This window comes from Crocuta crocuta, unplaced genomic scaffold (assembly GCF_008692635.1).
Source record: "Crocuta crocuta isolate KB4526 unplaced genomic scaffold, BGI_CrCroc_1.0 scaffold139, whole genome shotgun sequence".
Taxonomy (NCBI): Eukaryota; Metazoa; Chordata; class Mammalia; order Carnivora; family Hyaenidae; genus Crocuta; species Crocuta crocuta.
Window position 1 is genome coordinate 2,183,729 of NW_027533258.1, and position 24,096 is coordinate 2,207,824.

At 45.9% G+C, this 24,096-nt stretch overlaps 1 protein-coding gene across 1 annotated transcript in view; it reads left to right on the plus strand.

Annotated features, from left to right (window-relative positions):
- LOC144217161 (multidrug and toxin extrusion protein 2-like) overlaps nucleotides 1–22,457 on the plus strand; it is a 40,360-nt gene extending 17,903 nt beyond the window's left edge. The window contains exons 10-16 of the mRNA XM_077746701.1: nucleotides 9,437–9,545; nucleotides 10,114–10,189; nucleotides 14,435–14,504; nucleotides 15,377–15,509; nucleotides 20,328–20,422; nucleotides 21,433–21,487; nucleotides 21,784–22,457. Coding sequence (XP_077602827.1) covers nucleotides 9,437–9,545; nucleotides 10,114–10,189; nucleotides 14,435–14,504; nucleotides 15,377–15,509; nucleotides 20,328–20,422; nucleotides 21,433–21,487; nucleotides 21,784–22,013 — 768 coding nt within the window. The 3' untranslated portion in view covers nucleotides 22,014–22,457. The remainder of the gene's footprint in view (nucleotides 1–9,436; nucleotides 9,546–10,113; nucleotides 10,190–14,434; nucleotides 14,505–15,376; nucleotides 15,510–20,327; nucleotides 20,423–21,432; nucleotides 21,488–21,783) is intronic.
- The last annotated feature ends 1,639 nt before the right edge of the window (nucleotides 22,458–24,096 follow it).

Genomic DNA, 24,096 nt, shown 5'->3' on the forward strand with positions numbered 1-24,096 from the left:
TGCCTGACTTATTTCGCTCAGCATAACACCCTCAAGGTCCATCCGTGTGGCTACAAATGGCCAGATTTCATTGTTTCTCATTGCCGTCTAGTACTCCATGGTATAGATAAACCACATCTTCTTGATCTGTTCGTCCGTTGATGGACACTTAGGCTCTTTCCATGTTTTAGCTATTGTTGAGAGTGCTGCTATGAACATTGGGGTCCATGTGCCCCTGTGCATCAGCACTCCTGTATCCCTTGGGTAAATTCCTAGCAGTGCTATTGCTGGGTCATAGGGGAGTTCTATTGTTAGTTTCCTGAGGAACCTCCACACTGTTTTCCAGAGGGGCTGTACCAGTTTACATTCCCACCAACAGTGTAGGAGGGTGCCCGTTTCTCCACATCCTCGCCAGCATCTAGAGTTCTCTGATTTGCTCATTTTAGCCACTCTGACTGGCGTGAGGTGGTATCTCAGTGTGGTTTTGATTTGTATTTCCCTGATGAGGAGGGATGCTGAGCATCGTTTCATGTGTCTGTTGGCCATCTGGATGTCCTCTTTGGAGAAGTGTCTGTTCATATCTTCTGCCCATTTCTTCACTGGGTTGTTTGTTTTTCGGGCGTGTAGTTTGGTGAGTTCCTTATAGATTCTGGATATTAACCCTTTATCTGATATGTCATTTGCAACTATCTTTTCCCATTCCGTCGGTTGCCTATTAGTTTTGTGGGTTGTTTCCTTTGCTGTGCAGAAGCTTATTATTTTTTAATTTTTAAATGTTTACTTATTTTGAGAGAGGAAAAGCATGAGGTGGGAGGGGCAGAGACTTGAGGGAGAGAGAAAGAGGGAGAAGGAGAGAGAGAGGGAGAGTCCCAACCAGACTCCATGCTGTCTGCGCAGAGCCCAGTCCGGGGCTTGATCCCACAAATGCTGCAGTCATGACTTGAGCTGAAATCAAGAGTCAGACGCTTAATTGACTGAGCCATCCAGGCGCCCTGATTCTTATTTTTTTTAAAGACCGAGAGAGGCCAGGGCACCTGGATGGCTCCGTCGGTTAAGCGTCCAACTTTGGCTCAGGTAATGATCACACGGTTCATGGGTTCGAGCCCCACATCGGGGTCTGTGCTGATAGCTCAGAGCCTGGAGCCTGTTTCCAATTCTGTATTTCCTTCTCTCCCTGACCCTCCCCTGCTCACTCTCTCTCTCTCTCTCTCTGTCTCTTTCTCTCTCTCTCTCAGAAATAAATAAAACATTAAAAAAAAAGAAAAAGACCAAGAGAGGCCATCCCGGCAATGGGATTGTGGAGGTTTTGTTTCCGTTTTTCTTTTAAATCTTAGACATGAAAAGAAAAAGGTTTTTTAGTGAGGATTGATGAAGTCGCTTAGGCAGAAAAGGGAAGAGTGTTCAGGAGCAAGCCCCAAGGTGTAGGAATCAGGAGGCGGACGGCTCAGCCAAAAGGGAAGACAGGGCAGTGTGGAGTGAAGAAAATCAAGACAACACGTTGTAGAGGAAACGAGCTATGATGGAGGAGTCACAGAAGGAATGGCAGTTGTACGCAGGGCCAGTAGGAGGTAGCCTAGGGTGAAGTTGGAAAGAGTCCCCTGGGTTTTGGGTCATTAGAGGCCTTGCATACAAGAGTCATTATTCCAACGCTTTTAAGGTTGGTGAAGGAGCAGAGGCTGCTGACCAAACCTGTCTGGAGGTTTGGTAGTTGATGGCGGGAAACCAGACCATCAAGGGAGGGTTTTGGTTTTGCCTCTGTTTTGAAACGGGGACACCAGAGCTTATGTGGTACGTGGTGGGCAGTACCTGTCTTCTAAATCTGTCACCTTCAGACCTTCTGTGTTTCTACCTGCTCTGTCATGGGCTTCCTTTTGTTTTCTTTTCCTTTTTAGTGGTGGTAAAAACCGCATCACATGAAATTTACCATCTTAACCACTTTTAACTATGCCACACAGTAGCGTTACCATTGCTGCGCAGGTGCCAGGGCGGCTCCGTTGGTTAGCGCCGACTTGGGCTCAGGCCACGATCTCACGGTTCGGGAGTTCGAGCCCTGTGTCAGGGTTTGCGCTGATGGTGCGGAGCCTGCTTGGGATTCTCCCTCTCTCCTCTCTCTCTCTGCCCCTCCCCTACTCGTGACTTGTCTCTCAAAATACATAAACTTAGAAAATCGTCGTGCAGCTTATCCCCAGAAACTTTTCACCCTGTAAGACTGAAACTCTACCCATCAAACAGTCGCCCCCTCCTCCCTCAGCCTCCGGCAACCACTGTTTCACTTTCTGATTTTCGTCTCGGGCTTCCCTCTGTTAGAGCCAATAAGGAGATGATTCTTCATTATTCATGTGGAAAAAACAAGTCCCCACAGGGGTGAGCTTACAATAAAAATTATAAAATACAAGGAAATAATCTACTGTGGGCAAGAGCTTGAACAGATACAACCAACAGGAAAATCGGAGTTCAGAACTTGAGATGATGGTATAATAATGGAGGAACAGGAAAGTATCTTTGGTTAAAGTCATGAAACATAAAAGAAGGAGCTACAACCGAAAGAACGACGTTTGGAAAGGAACCAAGTGAGATTTTTTTCAGTTACTAATTACAGTCAAACAAATGTAATACTCGGTAGGATCAGATTAGGTAAAGCTGGAAAGTCAGATAATGAACTTGAAGACCAACCTGTATATATACGATCAAATGATCTTCAACAAAGATGCAGAGACCATTCACTGGGGACAGGACAGTCTTTTCAGGAACGGACCCCAGGAAGACTGGACACTCACATGCAAAAGAATGAAGGTGCCCTCTTAACTCACGCCATATACAGAAATTAACTCAAAGTGCATCAAAGACCTAAACGTATGCCCTAAACAATAAAACCTTTAGAAGACTGAAGGCGAAAGCTTCACAACACTGGATTTGGCAATGATTTCTTGCATGTGACCCCAAAGGCACAGGCAACGAAATAAAAAAATAGACAAGCTGGACTTGATGAATGAAAAATTAGTTGTATCCAAAGGCCATACCTACAGAGTAAAAAGGCAGCCCACAGAATGGGAGAAAATACCTGCAAATCCTGTGGTATAGGGGAGTAGTATCCAAAATATAGAGAGAACTACTAAAATTTAGTAGCAAAACAAAAACAAAAAGAAAAAAAACCAAACAACTGGATTAAAAAATGGGCAAAGGACTTGAACAGATATTCCCCCCCAAGGAAGATATACAGATGGACAATAAGCACATGAAAAGATAGTCCGCTCCACTGATCATTCGGAAATAATTACCAAAACAACTACATTGAGATACCATCTTATATACATCTTGTACTATTCAGAAAACCCAAACACACAGAAAATAACAAGTATTGGTGGGAATGTAATGTGGTGCAGCCACTGGAAAGAAAGTGTGGTGGTTCTTCAAAAAATTAAAAATAAAAGTGTCATGTGATCAGGCAGCGTCACTTTGGGGTAGACCTAAAAACCGAAAGTAAGATCTCCCAAGAGATACCTGCACACCCACGTTCACGGCAGCGTTACGCACAGTAGCTAAAAGGTGGGAGCCACTCACATGTCCATCGACAGATGAATGGATAAGAAGAGTGTGATATGTACATACAGTAGAGTATTACTCAGCCTTAAAAAGGAAGGAGATTATGACACAGGCTAAAAAATGGATGAACCGTGGGTCAATTGCTACGTGAAATAAGCCACTCCCAAAAAGACATAGAGGCATCCCTCAGATGTATTACAGATTCAGTTCCAGACCACTGCCATAAAGTGAATATTGCAATAAAGCCAACGAAATGAAGTTTTTTGATTTCACAGTACATTAAGAAAGTTCTCCTTATACTACGCTGCAGTTTATTAAGTGCAATAGCATATGTCTAAAAGGTGTACATGTCCTAGTTAAAAATACGTCATTACTCAAGAATACTAACCATCATCTGAGCTTTCAGCAAGTTGTAATCTTGGGGGAAGGTCTTGCCTTGATGTTGACCGCTGACTGATCAGGGTGGTGGTCGCTGAAGGTGGGTGTGGCTGTGACAATTTTTAAAAGTAAGACAGCAGTGAAATATGCCGCATTGATCGGCTCTCCTTTCATGAATGATTTCTCGGTAGCATGTGATGCTGATTGATGGCATTTTACCTGCAGCAGAACTTCTTTTGAAATTGGAGTCAGTCCTCGCAAACCCTGCTGCTGCTTTATCAACTGAGTTCATGTAATACTCTTAAGTCCTGTGTTGTCATTTTGACAGTCTTCGGCATCTTCACCAGGACTAGATCTCATCTCGGAACCACTGCCTTTGCGCGTCCACAAGAAGCAACTCCTCGTCCACTCAAGGTTTATCGTGAGGTTCCAGCCATTCAGTCACGTGTTCAGGCTCCACTTCTAATTCCAGTTCTCTTTCTGTTTCCACCAAGTCTGTAGTTACTTCCTCCACTGAGGCCTCGAACCCCTCAGTCCTGCATGAAGGTTGGAATCTGCTTCTTCCAGACTCCCATTCGTGTTGATATTTTGATCTCTTCCCATGCATGATGAATGTTCTTGATGGCATCTAGAATGTTGAATCCTTTCCAGAAGGTTTTCAATTTACTTTGCCCACATCCATCAGAGGAATCACCGTCTATGGCAGCTGTAGCCTTAATGACATGTATCTCTTAAAAATTTTTAATGTTTTATTTCTGAGAGAGAGAAGCAGCATGAGCAGGGGAGGATCAGAGAGAGAGGGAGACACAGAATCTGAAACAGGCACGAAGTTCTGAGCTAGCTGTCAGCACAGATCCCGACGCGGGGCTCGAACCCATGAACCACGAGATCATGACCTGAGCCGAAGTTGGACGCTTAACTGACTGAGCCATCCAGGCGCCCCGACATGTATTTCTTAAATAGTAAGACTTGAAAATTAAAATTATTCCTTGGTCCATGGCCTGCAAAATGGGTGCTGTGTTGGCAGGCGCAAAAACAAGATGAATCTCCTGTACATCTCTGTTAGAGCTCTTGGGTGACCAGCTGCATTGTCCATGAGCAGTGAGTGATACTTTTGAAGAGAATGTTTTTCTGAGCAGTCTCAACAGTGGGCTTTAAATATTGAGTAAACCGTGTTGTAAACAGAGGTGCTGTCATCCAGGCTTCTTTCTGTTAGTGGAGCGCAGGCAGAGTAGATTTAGCAGAATTTTTTGAGGCCCTAGGACTTCAGAATGGTGAATGAACATTGGCTTCAGTTTCTTTCTTTCTTTTTTTTTTTTTTGAAGTGGTTAGTTTGTTTTTTTTTCATTGTTGATTTTCATTTANACTTTCCTTCAGCGTCCTTACCTTTCAGCCTTCGCAGAACTGAAGAGCATTAGGGTCTTGGCTCTGGATTAGCCTTTGGCTTCAGGGAACGTTGGGGCTGGTTTGCCCTTCAGTCCAGACCACTAATCCTTTCTCCACATCAGCAATAAGGCTTCACTGGACTAGCACTTTTCCTTTCCTTCCAGAACTTTTCCTTTGCCTTCACAACTGGCCAGCTGGTGCAAGAGGCCAAGCTTTCAGCCTTCCTTACTACGCTTAATTGTTTCTAGCTTAATTTCAGGTGAGAGATGTGCGACTCTTCCTTTCCCTTCAACACTTAGAGGCTAGAGGCCGTCGTAGGGTTATTACTTGGTCTGATTTTAATATTGTGTCTCAGGGAAGGGGGAGGCCTGAGAAGAGGGAGAGAGGTGGGGGAAACAGCTGGTTGGTGAAGCAGTCGGGACACCTGGCATTTACCAGTTACATTCACGCTCTTAAATGGGCTTTGTGAACGAAGTCTATGGTTTGTTTGATCTCATTTTTCACTTTATTACATTCCTTTAAAAACCATTCGGATTAAATGGTCAAAGAACTTTTCCCGAAGATTATCTGGAAGGTAAGCTGTGAGCCATGCACATTTGAAAGAGCCTTTATTTTTCCCGTGCACCTGTTCAGTAATTTGAGTGTAGGATTCTAGTTTCAAAAGTCTTCCCTCAGAATTTTTAGAGCATTGCTCTGTGATCATCTGGCATTGAGTTACTAATGTGAAGTTTGATCTTGATCTGGGTCTTGTTCCTTTGTGACACGTGGTTTTTCTCTTCGAAAGTTGTAGCGTTTATTTCTTTGTCCGTGTAGTTGTGAAGTTTCTCAAGTGTGGATTGCTCTGAAGGTACTTCTTTACTTTCCGTGCATATTAGCACTTGGCTTATGCCCTTTCAGAGCGAGGGCTTTTGTTTTCCTCAAATCCGAGAAGTTTTAAAGCTGTTATTCTTGGGGCGCCTGGGTGGCTTAGTCAGTTAAGCGTCCGACTTTCGCTTAGGTCATGATCTCGCGGTTCATGGATTCGAGCCCCGCGTCGGGCTCTGTGCTGACTGCCAGCTCAGAGCCTGGAGCCTGTTTCAGAGTATGTCACTCCCTCTCTCTCTGACCCTCCCCTGCTCATGCTGTCTCTCCCCTAGAAAGAAATAAATACATAAATAAATAACATTAAAAAAAAAAGCTGTTATTCTTTTTCCGTTTTCTGTACCTTGTTTCTGTTCTCTCTTTTTAATGGCCTATTGGGTGGAGGTTGACCTCCAGTATTGAACTTGGTTTTCTTTCATCGATTAAAAAAAAAACTTGGGGTGCCTGGGTGGCTCAGTCGATTGAGCATCCGACTCTTGATTTCGGCTCAGGTCATGATCTCGGGGTTGTGGGATCGAGCCCTGTGTTGGGCTCTGTGCTGAGCGTGGAGCCTGGTTAAGATTCTCTCTGCCCCTCTCCCCTGTTTGCATGCTCTGTCTCTAAAATAAAAAGAAAATCTCTTTGCCTTCTTGTTACTCGTTTTTTTCTTTTACTTTCCCAAAACCCCTTCTTCTTCTCCAACAGTCCCTTCTTTATGGGAACTGTTATTTTTTTTTTCTGCCACATTACCTTTTAAATATCTTTGGATACTAAGTTGAACCTTCAGACATTGTCTTCTGTTCTCTGAATCACCTCGTTGGTTTCCTCTGAGGTCAGTTGGCCTCTTATTTATCTTCGTCTCTTTTGGGGAGATGTTCTTTGGTTTTCCTCAAAGCTCTGGTGATCTTTATTAGTCCCTCTGTACTTACGAAAGAGTGAATAGGTTGATTTGTAAAGTAAATGGCGGGCATGGCTTTTCTGATCTTGTTAATGTGAGGATGGTTCTCCTACAGACCTCTCCCCCCAATGGGAAGGACCAGTAGGGAGCCAGGTCCGAAGGTGTATCTGTCCAGTGACAGCTTCATCTTAGGGTTTGTGGGTGGGGAGCAGGGAGCCGGCAGTCTGGCCCTCCCCGCCCCCCCGCAGGTCCCACCTGTCCCCAAGACAGTACAAGAGGGCCCTGGTTCTGAGGTGTTCACACCACACAGGGAGCTCTCCCATTTTGCTTTTCTACCTATGGCCTAGTCTTTCTGTGTGTGCAGAGTCCGAGAGCGAGGGGTGGGGGATTGGGTCTGGCTGCGCTGTATGTTGTGAATCTCCCCGAGTACTGCCNGGACCTGAAGCTTCCAGCCTCCGGACGCTACACCGGGAACAGCTGGCAAGATGCGGCCTCTGCCTGCTTCTGTTTGGGACTGTGGTTTCCTGTGGTTCTTCCCCGGATGATGACATCACTTTCCCTCTTCCAGAAGCCAGTCTGCTCTCGTATTCTCCGTGATGTGCGAATGAACCTCTTTTCTGCCAAGCGCCTTTACTGATATTTTAATGGTATTTGGGAGGGAAGAGAGTTAAGCCTGTGAGCTGATCGTTATTCTTGAACCAGAAGACAATCAGGGATACTGTGGACATTTAAGTTTTATAATGTTTTATATAGTTCTTCAAGGTCTTAATCGAATACATATTTTTACCAACTCAGGCTAGTTGTTAAAACAATAGTAAGTTAGAGGTTGTTGGGAGGAGGCTGTTCCTAGTAGAAGTTAAAGCTGATGATGGGGCGCCTGGGTGGCTTAGTCGGTTAAGCGTCCGACTTTCGCTTAGGTCATGATCTCGCGGTTCGTGGGTTCGAGCCCCGCGTCGGGCTCTGTGCTGACTGCCAGCTCAGAGCCTGGAGCCTGTTTCAGTCTGTGACTCCCTCTCTCTCTCTGACCCTCCCCTGCTCACGCTGTCTCTCTCTCTCCTAGAAATAAATAAAACATTAAAAAAATTAAAAAAAAAAAAAAAAAGAAGTTAAAGCTGATGATAAGTTGTCAGCAAACATGACCGCTAAAACCAGAGTTTTCTATATAACCCGTGTTCCCCGAACAGCTCCCCAAAGCAGCACCATGTCTGTTACAGGATGATAATAGGAGGTCAAAAGAGTGACCTTGAGATTGAATAATGGTCTGTTTAACAGCAAGGAAGTTTAGGGGCTCCTGGGGGGCTCAGTCGGTTAGGCGTCCGACTTCAGCTCAGGTCATGAACTTGCAGTCTGCGGGTTCGAGCCCAGCGTTGGGCTCTGTGCTGACAGCTCAGAGCCTGGCGCCTGCTTCGGATTCTGTGTCTTCCTCGCTCGCCGCCCCTCCCCCATTCATTCNCGAACTTGCAGTCTGTGGGTTCGAGCCCAGCGTTGGGCTCTGTGCTGACAGCTCAGAGCCTGGCGCCTGCTTCAGATTCTGTGTCTTCCTCGCTCGCCGCCCCTCCCCCGTTCATACTCTCTCTCTCAAAGATAAACAGTAAAACAAAATTTTTTAAAAGAGCAAGGAAGGGCCGCCTGGGTGGCTCAGTCAGTTAAGCGTCCGACTTCGGCTCAGGTCCTGATTTCACGGTTTGTGGGTTCGAGCCCCACGTCGGGCTCAGAGCCTGGAGCCTGCTTCAGATTCTGTGTCTCCCTCTCTCGCCGCCCCTCCCCCACTCGTGCTCACTTGCTCTCTCTCAAAGATAAACACTAAAAAAAATATTTTTTTAAAGGGCAAGGAAGTTTATAGCTTCAGATTTCCAAAATGTATGATGAAAAATAAGATTCAGATATTTTGAAGGGACACCTTTCAATGTCCTAGATAATTAGAAATGTGGAATGTTGAACACATGGAGTCAGGCTTCATCCGTGTTTATGTTCTTACAGTATGCCAGGCTTCGAGCTAAGTGCTTTTTCACGCGGTTCATTTAATTTTTCGAAATTGTTGATATGCGTATAACACAGTTCATCTTATCTCATACAATGTGGCTAGATTGAATTAAGTCTTGATGGGGTGTGTCTGGCCCGTAAAGAAGGTGCTGTGCCCTAAAGTCCCACTTCATTAAGAGATTCCGCCCTGACATATCTGATACAGGTGGCAGTCAGGGCAGCCATTACCCTCCCTGTTCAGGAACGAAGAGATTGGGTGTCTGCAAGACCAAGCGAGTAGACTGTGGTCACACAGCTCAGATGTCATAGAACCAGTTCTAGAACACAGATCACTGTGTCTGTCGAGGGTTCCCATGTGGTTGGACCCCGGGGCACTAGTATTCTTTCACACCCTCTGACCTCTAATGATAGGTGGGTGTTTATTCTCAGGTGCCCCTTGGCTTCGGCGTGGCGGCCAGCGTCCGAGTGGGCAATGCTCTGGGGGCAGGGAATGCCAAGCAGGCCCGGGACTCCAGCATCACAGTCCTCCTGTGTGCAGGTGAGTTACAGCAGGTCCGCCCTCGGGCGTCCGTGCCGACTTGTGTCTGGTGACTTACTCGTATCCCGGCTTCTCTAGGGAATTGATTTCTCTCTGTGGCCTCAACTAGAATATTCTTTAAGCCCTTTCCAGTTCGCCCCGCTAAATAAAACTTGTCATTGGGACTTTCCGTTACTGGGTACCAATGAGATGGCACGCTTGGTACTACTGAGAAATTTTCAGACCGTTATCACACGCAGGCTGGTTTTCTGACCAAAGCCCGTGGGACTGACGCTGCGTGTCCCTGGGCCACGCTGCCTCTTCCGGCAGTTTTGATGGTGTGGAATCTGCGCAGTTAGAGAAGATTCTACTTGTAGTGACGTGTCACTGAGCATCTTTTCTCTGCATCTGCCTTAGAAGGAATCAGAATGAGGACGTCCTTGCTCTTTTCGACAGACAGTAATAAGAAACACTTAGAGTTAGTACATTTCTGGAGTCGTTGACGCCAGTGTCCCCGGGGACTTCAGTGCCACGATTTTTATTACACTTGGGACAACTGCCACTTCCTGCTGCTGCATCTATTTTCCAGGTGTCTGTGCTATCGTGCTGGGCGTTTGGCTTTCAGCGTTGAAGGATGTGATCGCCTACGTATTTACCAGTGACCGGTATGTACCCATCCTCCAGAAAGATGTTTTCCATTATATGCTTTCTTTTTTCACTGCACTTCCCTGGTTCTGAGAGGTGAGCGGTATTGTACTTCACGGGAACTCCGTAAGGCGGCCGCCAGGAGTGAGGACCACGGTACTGCAGTTGGGTGAAATTGGATGAGGGAAGCCCAGGGGGCCACCCTCATTCCTCCAGGAGCCATTTCTTTCTTTATCAAACCCGCGTGCCGTTTCTCTTGTGCTCAATGCCGGTTCTGCTCAGAGAAACACAGAAAAAGCACATGGAACGTCCCCGTCTCCACAAAGGCACCTCCCAGTCCGGAGCACGCTGACGCATGATGCCAGGTCAAAAGAGTAGAATTCTTATAAACCACAACTCAGTCTTAGGTTGAATTTTATTGTATTTTATGTAACTGTTTGCGTAATTATTTAGCTATCACGAAGTGTCTTGTGAATAAATCAGATCCTCTTTATGAAAAAGCTTCAGGGGTGCCTGGGTGGCTCAGTTGGTTAAGTGTCTGACTTTGGCTCAGGTCATGATCTCATGGTTTGTGGGTTTGAGCCCTGCGTTGGGCTCTGTGTTGACTGTCAGCTCAGAGCCTGGAGCCTGCTTCAGATTCTGTGTCTCCCTCTCTCTCTGACCCTCCACTGTTCACGCTGTTGCTGTCTCTCTCTCTCTCCCTCTCTCTCAGAAATAAAACATTTTTTAAAAATTAAAAAAAAAAAAAAGCTTCAGTAATTTGCACTGGTTGCCTCAGAATACTTCCATAACAAAATTCAGTTGAGGGGCGCCCAGGCAGGTTGTTTGAGTGTCCGACTCTTGATTTCAGCTCAGGTCGTGATCTCACAGTTCGGGAGTTCGAGCCCCGCATTGGGCTCTGTACTGACAGCTCAGAGCCTGGAGCCTGCTTCAGATGCTGTGTCTCCCTCTCTTTGCCCATCCCCTGCTCACACTGTGTGTGTCTCTCTCTCTTAAAAATAAACATTAAAAAAATTTTTTTTTTAAATAGCTGACTTAAGGGTTTTTCTTAGTGAGTCCAGAGTCTGGGCATCTTCAGAGATCAGTTCTATTAATTGTTTTTCTCCCCCGTACAAGTGCCATACTTTCTTGTTTCTTTACATGACTCATATTTTTGGTTGAAAATCAGACTTTGTGTACATTATAATGTGGCAGTTCTGGAAATCAGAACCCTCTCCCGCCCCCAAGATTTTTTCTTATGGCCACCTGATGTTTGCTTAGTGACTTGTGTGAACTAATTTGGTAAAGTGTGTATTTTTTGTCAGGCATGGCCACTAAAGTCTCTCTCTGTCTTTACCTTGGCGGTCCGCGTATTACTGGACTGAGACTCCTTTAAATATGTGCGTCCCACACACTCCGACCCTTGGCTGAGGGGCTCTGTGTGTTCAGGGCGTGTTTCGGCCCTCGGCCGGGCAGCTTACAGCTTGGCCCTCATTCCTGCCTGTGCAGAGCCTCAAGTTCAGCCAGCGGTGTTAGCTTAGCCCCTCTCTGGTCTTCCTTGAGCACATCTACGGTCATGTGTGTACGTGTGGCCTTTTAGATTCCCAGGGACACGTCGGCGCTTTCAAAGCCCCTGTTGATGTGTCACCGCGCAGCCTTTCCCACCAGGCTTGTTGGTTAGTCTGTCGTTCATGCCAGCTCCTGCCCACTGGCGGCACCTGAAAGCACTTGCCCGCAAACATCTCTCAGAGACCAACTTGAGCATTGGCCGGGTTTGAGTCAAGAGAACTAAAGACAGCGCTTCACGTGGGGCCTTCTAAGGAACCCAGACAGGTGGTCTGTCTGCAGACTAGTAACTGTTCTTTGCGAAAGTCCAGCTCCTCCTTCCTCCCGCGGTCTTGGAAATAGACTGTTTCTCAAGGTCACTGAGCTGGGAGCCGGGCGGTGGTCCTCAGCCCGTGGAAACCCCGCAGGCTGATATCACTGTCATTACCAAGACTTAGCAACTTCTCTTGAGTAAGTGCTCCCCTGGTCGCTGCAAGCCTGTGGTTAATGTCTAGAATTCTGGGAAAAAAATTGGATCGTGACCATATTTGCCGGTTTCTGACAATTTTTTTTTTTTCCTGTAATGGGCCATACTTTCTTCGTATGCTTTGAAATGTTGTGTCGAAGTGACGTTTTGAATATTGTAAAGTAGCTCTGGAGGTTCGGTTCTCTCCCCACCCCCCCCAGCATCTCTGTTCTTTGCTCAGTGAGTTTTCCAAAACGCTTTTTTTTTTTTTTTTTTTTTTGGCAAAGACGATGTTCCTTATCATGTGTGGTGTCTTCTGTTGTCTCCTCGGTGAACCAGTGGTGGCAGATTTCCTTACATGTCTTGATCCAATAAGAAAAGAACATCTTTAAAAAGTTCTGTCGCTCTCAGTTATGGGACAGCCCCCACATGGGGGGGGAGGGTTGCTGAGACAGCGACTGTCCCGTAGTGACCTGCCAAGGATGTCAAAGCACCCAACTCTGATTTTTGGAGGACAAGATCCTTATTGTCCAGCATGCCACCCATCAGCCACATCAGGGACACAGGCACCCATCCCTGCACCTGCCTGCCGTGGGACCAGGGGATGGGAAGCGGTGGCTACTCTGTGCAACAGGAAAATTCGCGGGTACTTCCTGGGCCCGTTCTTCACCACGCACACCTGCTGCAGGCTCTCAGCTGGAGTCCAGAGCCGTGAAATGGTTGGTTTTGACATTTCTGGCTAGTTCAGTAATTGTTTTGGGAAAAGGACCGATTCTTGGAGCGCCCTCCACCCATCATCATCCGTGACGTCACCTGGATATACACTCCGCACCCTAATCTGACTGTTTATCCATCGGAGGAGAGTTTTTTTTTTCCTGGAAATCTTTCAGTGTTCTTTCTGTCCTTGCGTGTGTGTGGGCATCGGTGAATATTTCTTCTTCTCTTTGGTGTGGACTTGCAGACTTTCGGTCTAAAGCACTGGGTGTTTCTTTAGCTCTGGGGAATTTATATGAACGGCAGAACTTCTGGATTAATCTGACTTGTCTCTTTTCTCTCGTTTTCTGTCTCTGTGTTTTGGGTTATCTCCTCACCTTTATCTTTCGAATCGAAATGTACTATTTTGCCATTATCTATCTCATCATCCAGTCTTTGAGTAGAATGTTTTATTTTAGTGTTCGTTTTTGTTCCATTTTTTCCCCATTTACTTCTTGTTCCTTGAATTCGTGTTGGCTTTTGTGTCAGCTGTTCTACACACTCGCTTGGGTTTATACTGTGTGTGTGTGTGTGCGCGCGCGCGCGGTTGATATTCTTCAGTGTCCAGTGAACACTGGATTAATGTCTGCCTTTCAGTGAAAGACTACGTTCTTATTTTGATTAGTGGAGATAGTGTACACCTGAGGTAACTTCGCAGTCCTGTGGGTCTGTTCCAAAGAGGTCACACCCCTCTGGTGACAGGGCAGACTGTGGGCTTTGTCTGTATCTGTGGTACCTGTTGACCAGCAACCTTCTCCTTCACGGTGAATGGTAGGGAAGCAGAAAACTTCCTTTGGGGAGAATACGATGGTCATTTCATGTATTCAAACCACAGGTCTTTTTTTTTTTAATGTTTATTTACTTTTGAGAGATAGAACATGAGCAAAGGAGGGGCAGAGAGAGAGACAGAATCAGAAGGTGGCTCCAGGCTCTGAGCTGTCAGCACAGAGCCCGACGCAGGGCTCGAACTCACGAGCTCTGAGATCATGACTTGAGCCAAAATTGGACCCTCAACCAACTGAACCACCCAGGCACCCCGTCGTGCAAATCTCTAGAGCCCTCCAGCTCTGCCTTATCTCTCCAGAGTCCCAGTGTCCCCACTGCCGTCCCTCCCCAGACAGATCTTCCACCATATTCAGAGTTCAGAGGATCCATGAGGCCAGTATTTCCCGTATGAACACTGGCCTTCACCTCCATCTTTGAGGAAGACTCCGTTTGCAGAAGAAGATTACCAGCCACAGGCTGAGACCTTTTTTCCTAACCTGCACGGTTTTATATCCTAAACAGAACTTGAACAATTGGTCTCTACAGCGACAACCTAGACCATGCCCCTTTTGCCCTAATAAACTACTACAATTTAAATGAGTGAGGTTTTATTGGATACACATTTTGTCAGATAGAAAAGCTGTGTTTCCACTGAATTACTGACCCGCTAGTTAGCTTTTGTCAGATCAGTTGTAATTAACATACTGCACTTCAGTGTAATGCGGGGCTCACTGACGACTTTCTCTTTCTCCAACAGAGAGATTATTTACCTTGTGAGCTGCGTGATGCCTGTTTTTGCTCCCTTTCATCTCTTCGATGCCCTTGCAGTGAGTATCTGCGGTGATTTTACTCCCATCAAATACACATAGCCATATTTGTTGTGCATTTCTAGATTTTGAATTAAATAGCTGTGATTTCATCCTGGAGAAGAGAGGGTTCTTGCTCCAAACATTCTTAGCCATTTGTGGGAAGGATGGGTAACACTAACGTATAGCATCTCAAGGTGGAAGAGACCAGAGTTCTCTGACCTCCTCTTTACCTGGGGCCTGAATGTCCTGTGTGACATCCTAGCCACATGATCGGGTCTGTGTCTATTGTATGGTCCAGGGCCGGCCAGGACACCTTCTTGGAGTTAAGTCTGACCCGTAAAAAGTCTTTCTCCAGGCTGATCTTCTGTAGGTTTATAGGAATTTGAAGACCTTTCTGCTGTACCCTGGAATCATCCCTTGAGGCTTCTTCCCAATTTCAGTAGTTAGCCTTCAAGACATCATTTCTAGGTCATCTTTCTTTTTCTCATTTTATTTTTCCACCAAGGAATTTCTTGTTCCACTACCAGCACTCCGAAGGTGTGGTATCCACGATCAAACACTGCTGTGGTCAGAACATTGTGGAAGAGAACAAGATGATTGTCACCACTGTGATGCTGGGCGTCTTTGAAGCCCTTGATCGCATTCGTATTTTTCAGCCATGATATTAGACTAGTTTCTGCCTGAGATTTCCATCAATGAACCTTAAATTTTTTTTATTGAAAAATCTTTTCAAACAAAGATTTAAGTAGTGTTACCTGATGGGGGTTTCCTATCTCTCATGTCATGTACAGTTCTTGTTTTCATATCCGAACCTGGGATGTGTTAACATAGTATCCCGAACTTGACGTGAGGATGGGCTATAACGTTGGCTTTACTGTTCCTCTCTTTAGGGCACCTGTGGTGGAATCCTACGAGGGACAGGAAAACAGAAGATTGGGGCTGTCATGAATGCCATTGGTTATTACGTTTTTGGCTTTCCCATTGGAGTATCTCTGATGTTTGCTTCTAAACTGGGGATAATAGGTATGTTTTTGATTCCTTGGTGATCAACCTCAAATCTCATTTGTCCTATTAAGATAAACTGCTTGAGAGATAAATGAGCTGACTGAAGGGGCGCCTGGGGGCCTCAGGCGGCTGAACATCCCACTCTTAATTTCGGCTCAGGTCATGATCTCACTGTTTAGGAGTTCGAGCCCACATCGGGGTCCATGTTGGTGGTGTGGAGCCTGCCTGGCATTCTCTCTCCCACTTCCCTTCATGGTTTCTAACTCTCTCTCTCAAGGATAAATAAGCTTTAAAAAAAAATAGTTGACTGATAAGTAGCCTCTGTGGAATCAGTTTCCCTCAAGATAGTTATTCATTGCCTCCTCTGTGCCAAACCGCTGGGAATGCACTGGGAATGCAGTCTGGAATCAAACAGACACTATCTTTGTCCTCAGGATGAGACCAAGATTAATTACACAGTAATTCCTTTTGGGGTCAGTACTGCAGGCGAGAAGAACGGGGTCCTGTGAGCACCTGTCATTGGTTGGAGGGAACGTCTGAGTCTGACAGACTTGCCGGAAGTGGCTTGCCCTAAGTTGGTAATGCGTTAGCCTCTGACCTGAAATGTGATGAATTACCTAGATGAAGTGAACACCATTTGCTGAAAACCGATTCCTTCCCCACTGAATGATCTTGGCATGCTTGTCAAAAATTAGTCGGCCAGAGATGTAGGAGTTTATTTCTGGGCTCTCTGTTCTACTTCACTGTTCTCCCTTTCTGGCTTATACCATCACCACTCTGCTTGGGATTACTGTAGGGGCGTAGTAAATTTTGAACTTTGTTCTTTTTTTTTTTTTCCATGTTTGTTTATTTTTGAGAGAGAGAGACAGAGCATGAGGGACGGGCAGAGAGAGAGGGAGACACAGAATTGGAAGCAGGCTCCAGGCTTTGAGCTGTCAGCACAGAGCCTGGCACGGGGCTCGAACCCACAAACCACGAGATCATGACCTGAGTCAAAGTCAAACACTTAACTGATTGAGCCACCCAGGAACCCCTTTTTTAATTTTGTTTTGGCTATTTGGGGACCCTTGGATTCCATATGAATTTTAAGGTTACGTTTTCTGTTTTTGCAGAAAAGCTGTTAGAATTTTTATCAGGATTGCATTGAATCTACAGATTGCTTTGGAAAGAATATTGCAGTCTTAAGTCTTCTAGTCCATGAACATAGGATTTCCATTTATTTAGTTTTTAATTTCTTATAGCAATGTTTTGTAGTTTTAAATGTTTTTCACCTTCTTGGTTAAATTTATTCCTAGATGTTTTATTCTTTTGGATGCTATTGTGAGTACAATTATTTTATTGTTATTTTAGAGTGAAAACAAGTAGGAGATGGAGGGAGGGTGGGGAGGAGGGGAGAGAATCTTAAGCAGCCTCCGTGCTCAGCGCAGAGCCTGGACTAGGACTTGATCCCATGATCCTGGGATCATGACGTGAGCTGAAATTAAGAGTCAGACACTCAGCTGACTAAGCCATCTGGGCGCCCCTAGAATTATTTTCTTCCTTTTTTTTTTTTTAATGTTTTATTTATTTCTGAGAGAGAGAGAGACAGCGTGAGCAGGGGAGGGTCAGAGAGAGAAGGAGACACAGAATCTGAAACAGGCTCCAGTCTCTGAGCTGGCTGTCACCACAGAGCCCGACGTGGGGCTCGAACCGACAGCCATGAGATCATGACCTGAGCTGAAGTCAGATGCTTAATTCACTGAGGCACCCAGGTGCCCCTAGAATTATTTTCTTAATTTCCTTTTCAGATTGTTCATCAATGGAATTTTAAAACACAACTGGGGCGCCTAGGTGGCTTAGTCGGTTAAGCGTCCAACTTTTGCTTAGGTCATGATCTCGCGGTTCGTGGGTTCAAGCCCCGCATCAGGCTCTGTGCTGACTGCCAGCTCAGAGCCTGGAGCCTGTTTCAGTCTGTGACTCCCTCTGTCTCTGACCCTCCCCTGCTCACGCTGTCTCTCTCTCTCTCCTAGAAATAAATTAAAAAAAAAAAACATTAAAAAAAACCCCACACAACTGATTTTGTGTATTGAGTGCATTAAGTTTACTGAATTTATTAGCTGTAGTATTTTTTGTGTGTCGATTAAAAAAATTATTTTAAGTTATTAATTTATTTTTGGGAGATAGAGCACAAACCAGGGAGAGGCAGAGAGAGAACGGTAGATACAGAATCCGAAGCAGGCTCCAGGCTCTCAGCTGTCAGCACAGAGCCCAGCGCAGGGCTCAAACCCACAAACTATGAGATCATGACCTGAGCCAAAGTCAGACACAACAGACTGAACCACCCAGGTGCCCCTATGTGTGGATTTTTAAAGATTTTCTATATATAGGATCGTGTCATAATTAAGTAATTTTACTCCTTTTCTAATTTTTAAATTAAAATTTTATTTTTTTCATCATGATAAGTACACTCCTTAATCTCCATCACTTACTCCCCCATCTCTCTAACTCACCTCCCCTTGGTAACCATCAGCTTGTTCTCTGTAGTTAAGAGTCTATTTCTTAGTTTATTTTTTGCTCTTTTTTCCTTTGCTCATTTGTTTCCTATCTTAAGTTCCGCATATGAGTGAGATCATCTGGTGTTTGTAATAATCAGACTTATTTTGCTTAGCATTATGCTGTCTCTGTCTATGCTGTTGTAAATGGCGAGGTTTCATTCTTTTTAATGGCTGAGTAATATTCCATTGTGTGTATATATATCACAACTTCTTTGTCCATCCATTTATTGATGGACACTGGGTTACTTCTACATCTTGGCTGTTACAGATAATGCTGCAGCAAACACAGGGGTGCATATATCTTTTTGAATTAGTGTTTCCATTTTCTTTGGGTAAATACCCAAGAGTGGGATTGTTGGATCACATGATAGTTCTATTTTTACTTTTTGGAAGAAGCTTCGGACTGTGTCCCTGAGTGGCTGCACAAATTTGTGTTCTCACCAGCGGTGCGTGACGGTCCCTTGTCTCCACAGCCTCGCCAACTCTTTCTTTCTTTTCTTTTTTTTTTTTAATATTTTGGGAGGTATTATCCTCTTATCAGATATATCATTTACAAATATTTTCTCCCATTCAGTAGATTACCTTTTTGGTTTTTTGATGGGTTCTTTTGCTACTAATAAAGCTTTTTATTTTGGTATAGTCCCAAGAGTTTGTTTTTGTTTTTATACTGATAAATATGTCTAAGAGATTACTGCTTATGTTTTCTATTGGAAGTTTTATGGTTTGAGGGGGTTCTCACATTTAGGCCTTTAATCCATGTTAAGTTTATTTTTGTGTATGGTAGAAGAAAGTGGTCTAGTTTCATGCATTTTCATGTAGCTGTCCAGTTTTCCCAACACCACTTATTAAAAACGTCTTTTCTTTCTAAGACTTTATTTTTAAGGAATCTCTACACCAAATGTGGGGCTCGAAGTCCCAACCCTAAGATAAAGAGTCATATGCTCTACTGACTGAGCCAGCTAGGTGCACCTCAAAAAAGACTTTTCTTTTCCCCATTGTATATTCTTGCGTGCCTTTTTCATTTTAATGTCTTTTATTTCCTTTTTCTTGCCCTATTATAGCAAGAACGTCTCCAATAGGATTTTAATAACATTCTTCTATGTTCTTCTACAGTACTTTTATTTTCAAGTTTAAAAAATGTAAAAACTGAAAATCACATGGTGTGAGGTAGTGTTCATCAAGAGCTTTTATCAGAAATATGCTGATCTTTTGTAGATACAATGTCATTTAAGTTTAGATGATGACCACATAACATGTGATGTCTCACTGGTTCCATTTTTAACATGAAGAAGCTAAAACTCGAAGAGCTTAAGTAATTTGTCCCGCAGGTAATATGTGATGAGACAGGATTTGAACCCAAGATAGTTTGCTTCCATGGTTGTGCATGTTGTCTCCCTCCTTTAGCAGTTTTTTTTGGAAATTATATACTTTATCATGATTCTAAATGTATAGAATTCTGCAAAATAAGCGTCCGACTTTCGCTTAGGTTATGATCTCGCGGTTTGTGGGTTCGAGCCCCATGTTGGGCTCTGTGCTGACTGCCAGCTCAGAGCCTGGAGCCTGTTTCAGAGTCTGTGACTCCTTCTCTCTCAGACCCTCCCCTGCTCACGCTGTCTCTCTCTCTCTCTCTCTCCCTCCTTCTCCTAGAAATAAATAAAACATTAAAAAAATAATAAAAAAAAAGAATTGTGCAAAATTATCTATCATGTGCTTTTGGGGTAAGTTGTTGTACACGTGTTCTGCGCATGTATTCACATCTGTATTTTCTGTAGCCTTCAGTAACAGCGAATTTCTTTTTGAATGTGTATTTTTTTTTGAGAGTGAGCCCCCTGCCCGTCTCCCCGCCCTAGGCTGGAGGTCATCCCTCCAGGGCTGTGCCCTGTGTCTCTCGTGGCCTGTGGCCTTCGTCCCCCTTCCCGCCGTCACGTTGGCTTCCTTGTGCTGCTGGCCCCCCGGTAGCACGGAAGCCCCAGGAGGGCGCTGATCTCATCACCAGGGGCGCGTCTGTCTAAGACCCCGCACCTCAAACGCCGCCTGGCACAGAGCCAGTACGCCCTGGCCCATCAGCGTGCGAAGCGGCGAACGGGCTTGTGCTGTGTTTACTGTTGATGGGTCCACGGGCTGCCGCTGATCCCCCCACGGGGGGCTTGAGTCTCATCCTGGTCCATAATGATGTCAGTTTTCAGGGGAGGTATTTTAAGTGAAGCTCCTGCTGTAGATCCGGAAGTTTCAGAAGAACGTTCGTGATGACGGGAACGTAGCGGAAGGTGGCCTGAGCCCTGCCTCTCTCCTCCGTCCCCAGGTCTCTGGTCTGGATTGATAGTCTGTGTCTTCCTTCAAGCCTTTTTCTACCTGGCGCTGGTCTGGAGGACAGACTGGAGCAGAGCTGCAGAGCAGGTAACCGCGCGGCCCTTGCCTGGGCCCGGGCGCCGGAATCTTCGAGGGTCAGATGCTGCGAGCGGCCCTGCCAGCGCGACTCCCTCTGAGCCGCGGAAAGGGTCTGACGTGAGCGCCGGGGGCAGAGAACGTGCCGTGTCTGCACAGTGTCCTGTGAGCGTGCAGCCAGCGTGGCCCCCGCCAACGAGGCTCCACAACCACAGCGACCCGCGTACAAATATTTTGCTGTTTTGGTAGAACAGTCCTTAGAAAACTAGTAGTTCCTTCCCTATTGATACTGATTTCTTACCTGTTTTTAGCCTCTTTGGGCCAACATTTTTGGGCCGTGTTTCCATATGCTGAGCAGCTGGGATCGGTGGGGAGTCCCGGGGGCAGAACCGTACCTGCGGGGGGAGGTCGGGGGGTCTGGACTCCGTGGGCGTCGCCGTGTTGAACTGGGAGCCCCGTTCATGGTGTCCAGGCTGGAGACGGGGTGGAGGGGGGTCGGCTTAGGGCCGGGGTAACTGGCAAGGAGCCGGGAAGACGAGTTCAGGTGCACAAAGCGCCACTGCTTCCCTTTTGTCCTGGTTTCTCATGGCTTTGGCTTTCCTCCCTGTGATGTGAGGGGTCTTCAGGATCAGAGTGTGACTTATGATGGCGGGAGTGCGGCGCACAGGGCGTCAGGTCGGGCCGCACACTGTCTTCACGGGATAACACCCGTTGTCTTTAGACTTCATTGCTCGTATCAGGGCTTCAGAACGCTGACGTGCACGGGGCAAAAGCTGTGTTAAATTTGCGACTAGACCAGCAAGTAGCTTTTCACATTATGGCGAGGGCGGAGCACTGGGGAGAAGAGTGGTTGTCGAGTGTGACATCCTGTCGTCACCAGCATTTCAGGCCCAGAAAGGACGGTGCTAGATGTCAGAAGCCTTTAGCAGCGGTCCCAGCAGTGACCTGCGTGAAGTTTTAAGACGAGTACTAGACTGCCCTGACTTGAACGCTCTGTCCACTTATGTGCCCCTTGTTCTCAGGCACAGGTTCGAGCCGGGGTGAAAGGGATGGAGGAGACCACGCCTGCACCATCAGGTAACAGAGGACAGGGTCTAGTGCACTTGATCTGCCTCGTGAGCCTGAGATTTAGTGTGGCCAGCGATGCGTAGCTTATGAGAGCCTGCTCTCTTGTATAATAAATCTCGTCTCTGCCATTGTTAACGTGGGCAGCTCCCGTCTGGGCTCTCCTGTGAAGTGTTCCTAATGGAACTTCACACAGAGCAGCCAGTAATTGATGGCCGTTGTGTACGATGCATTCTTTGCAACTTCCCGTAACATTCCCCCTATTGATCCCCGCACCTAAGCGTCTATTCCACTCTTCTCGCAATCAGATCTGCCTGTGTTGGAAAAAGAAGTAACCGATGGAACGACTTTACCCGCTACCGTCCGATCAGAGAGCCCGACCGTCCAGCTAATGGGACTAGAAGAATACAGCCAGTACCCAGTGGCCACCGTTGGGGATGTTTTGACTGTGAGGCAGCTGATTTTCTATCGTGGAATGGCTCTTGCTGTTGCAGTTGCTGCTCTTTTAGTGGGAATTTTCATAAGAGTTTTTCAGTGACCGGGGCTAAAACAAGAATTATCAGCCGCCGACACACTAGACGTGATAATTATCATGATGTATGAAGCTGGGAGGTTACCCTGTTGTGCGCACAGTGGTTTGTGTCTCCACTGTGGGTGGAAAGGATATCGGGAATGTTTTCTGTTATCCCGAGAATCTGCACTGTGCTGATGGAGATCACGAAAGGAGTTACAAGTCTAAGTTTCTCATAAACGTTAACTCTATCATGGGTTTTAAGTCTGTAGATTTGATTTTCCCTGCCCTAAGCGTTTTCCGCTCTTACCTTGAATATCTTCTTTCTTTCGGGAAAGTTCATTGCCCTCTAAACTTGATTGCTGATCCAGTTTGGGTTGTATTTCTCTGTTAACGTATTTGATCTTGTCAGTGTGTATTAAGTGCCTGTTCAAGTGCTGTCTCAGGTATTGCCATATAAGTTTTTCTAAAATAAATACCTTAAAATTGAAAACGTGTGCTAATGAGGGGGCGCCTAGGTGGTTCGGTCAGTTAAGCGTACGACTTTGGCTCTGGTCGTGATCTCACAGGTCATGAGTTCAAGACCCACTTTGGGTTCTGTGCTGACAGCTTGGAGCCTAGAGCCTGCTTTGGATTCTGTGTCTCCCCCTCTCTCTATCCCTCCCGCACTTACGATCTGTCTCTCAGAATTTTTTTTTTTTTTTTTAATGTGTGCTAATGATACTATAAAATCTATCCAAATGGTAACCTTTAGTTTTGGGCCTTTGAACACATTTTTGTGGCAACTTTCCTATTAAAGAATCCATCTCTGTTCTTTTCTGCTGCTTGACAACCCAGATGCTGGCAGTTACCTCCCCTCCAAGCAGATTTTTAGGGCCTCTATGTGGGGTTTGAGCAGCCCAAATAGAAAGAAAATCACCAAAAAAAATTATTACCATTTTTAAATTGAGTTGTCTTTGTATCGCTGAGTTGTAAATGTTTATATGTATTTATCCTGGACATTAGAGTCTTGTGAGATGTGAGGTCTGTGAATATTTTCTCCCATCCCGTATGCTGGGTTTTCACTTTCTTGATGGTGCCCTCTGTTACACAGAAAAAGCTTTTCATTTTGATGAAGCCCAGTTTATCTTTTTTTTTTTTCCGATTGCTCCTGCTTTTGTTATATCTAAGAATCCATCACCACATGATAAGAAAAAAAATTAAGTACTCTCGGAATCTAAAACTATTATAAGCAGAAGTCAAAACCTAAATCGAAGACTGTTTCCCGTGTAACATGTAAGGAGGCTGGAGCTCACCACCCCCGTCCTCAGCCAAGAACACGAGAACTTATTGCTGCTTTGTCACCTCCGACACCAAACGTGTGGGTTTTTCTCCACCAACAACCAGTCTACCCGTTTCCCGGCACCAACTGTGAGGTCCGGTGGTTCCATTTAATTCTGACACCAAGTACCCAGGGTCAGTGTCAGTCTCCCTGGTTGAGGGCTCAGGCCCACAAGACTGACCGGACCTCAGAACCCAAGTGCAAGGCCAGGCTGACCAGACTCCTCCTGACTGACCCACTGTCAGTTGGAGGTTTTCATGACCCACTTCCTGGATTCGATCATTTGCTAGAACCGCTCACAGGACACAGGAGAATGCTTTACACAGGACTACTGGCTTGTCATAAGGGATACCACTCAGGAACGGAAAAATGGAAGAGGTGCGTTGAGGAAGGTGCAGGGGTGATGGCGCTCCGAGGTGTCATGCCCTCGCTCTGGGCATGTCCCCCTTCGCAGCACCGATGTGTTTGTTCACCAATCCAGAGGTTCTCCAAATCTGTTGAGAGGTTTTTATGAAGGTTCTGTTACAGAGGTGTGATCGATTCAATCACAGGCCTTTGGTGTTTGGAGCCCTTCCCCCCTTGCTGGAGGTTGGGGGGCGGGACTGCAAGTTCCAACCCCCAAATCATACTGTTAGTCTTTCCTGAAGCTATCTGGGCCCCTCCCCCCCCCNAGAGGCTCATCATGAATAACAAACTCACCCCCATTACTTAGGAAAATCCAAGGAATTTAGAAGCTATTGTACCAGGAACTGTGGACATGGTTATCCCAATATCAGAGCGAATGCCTGA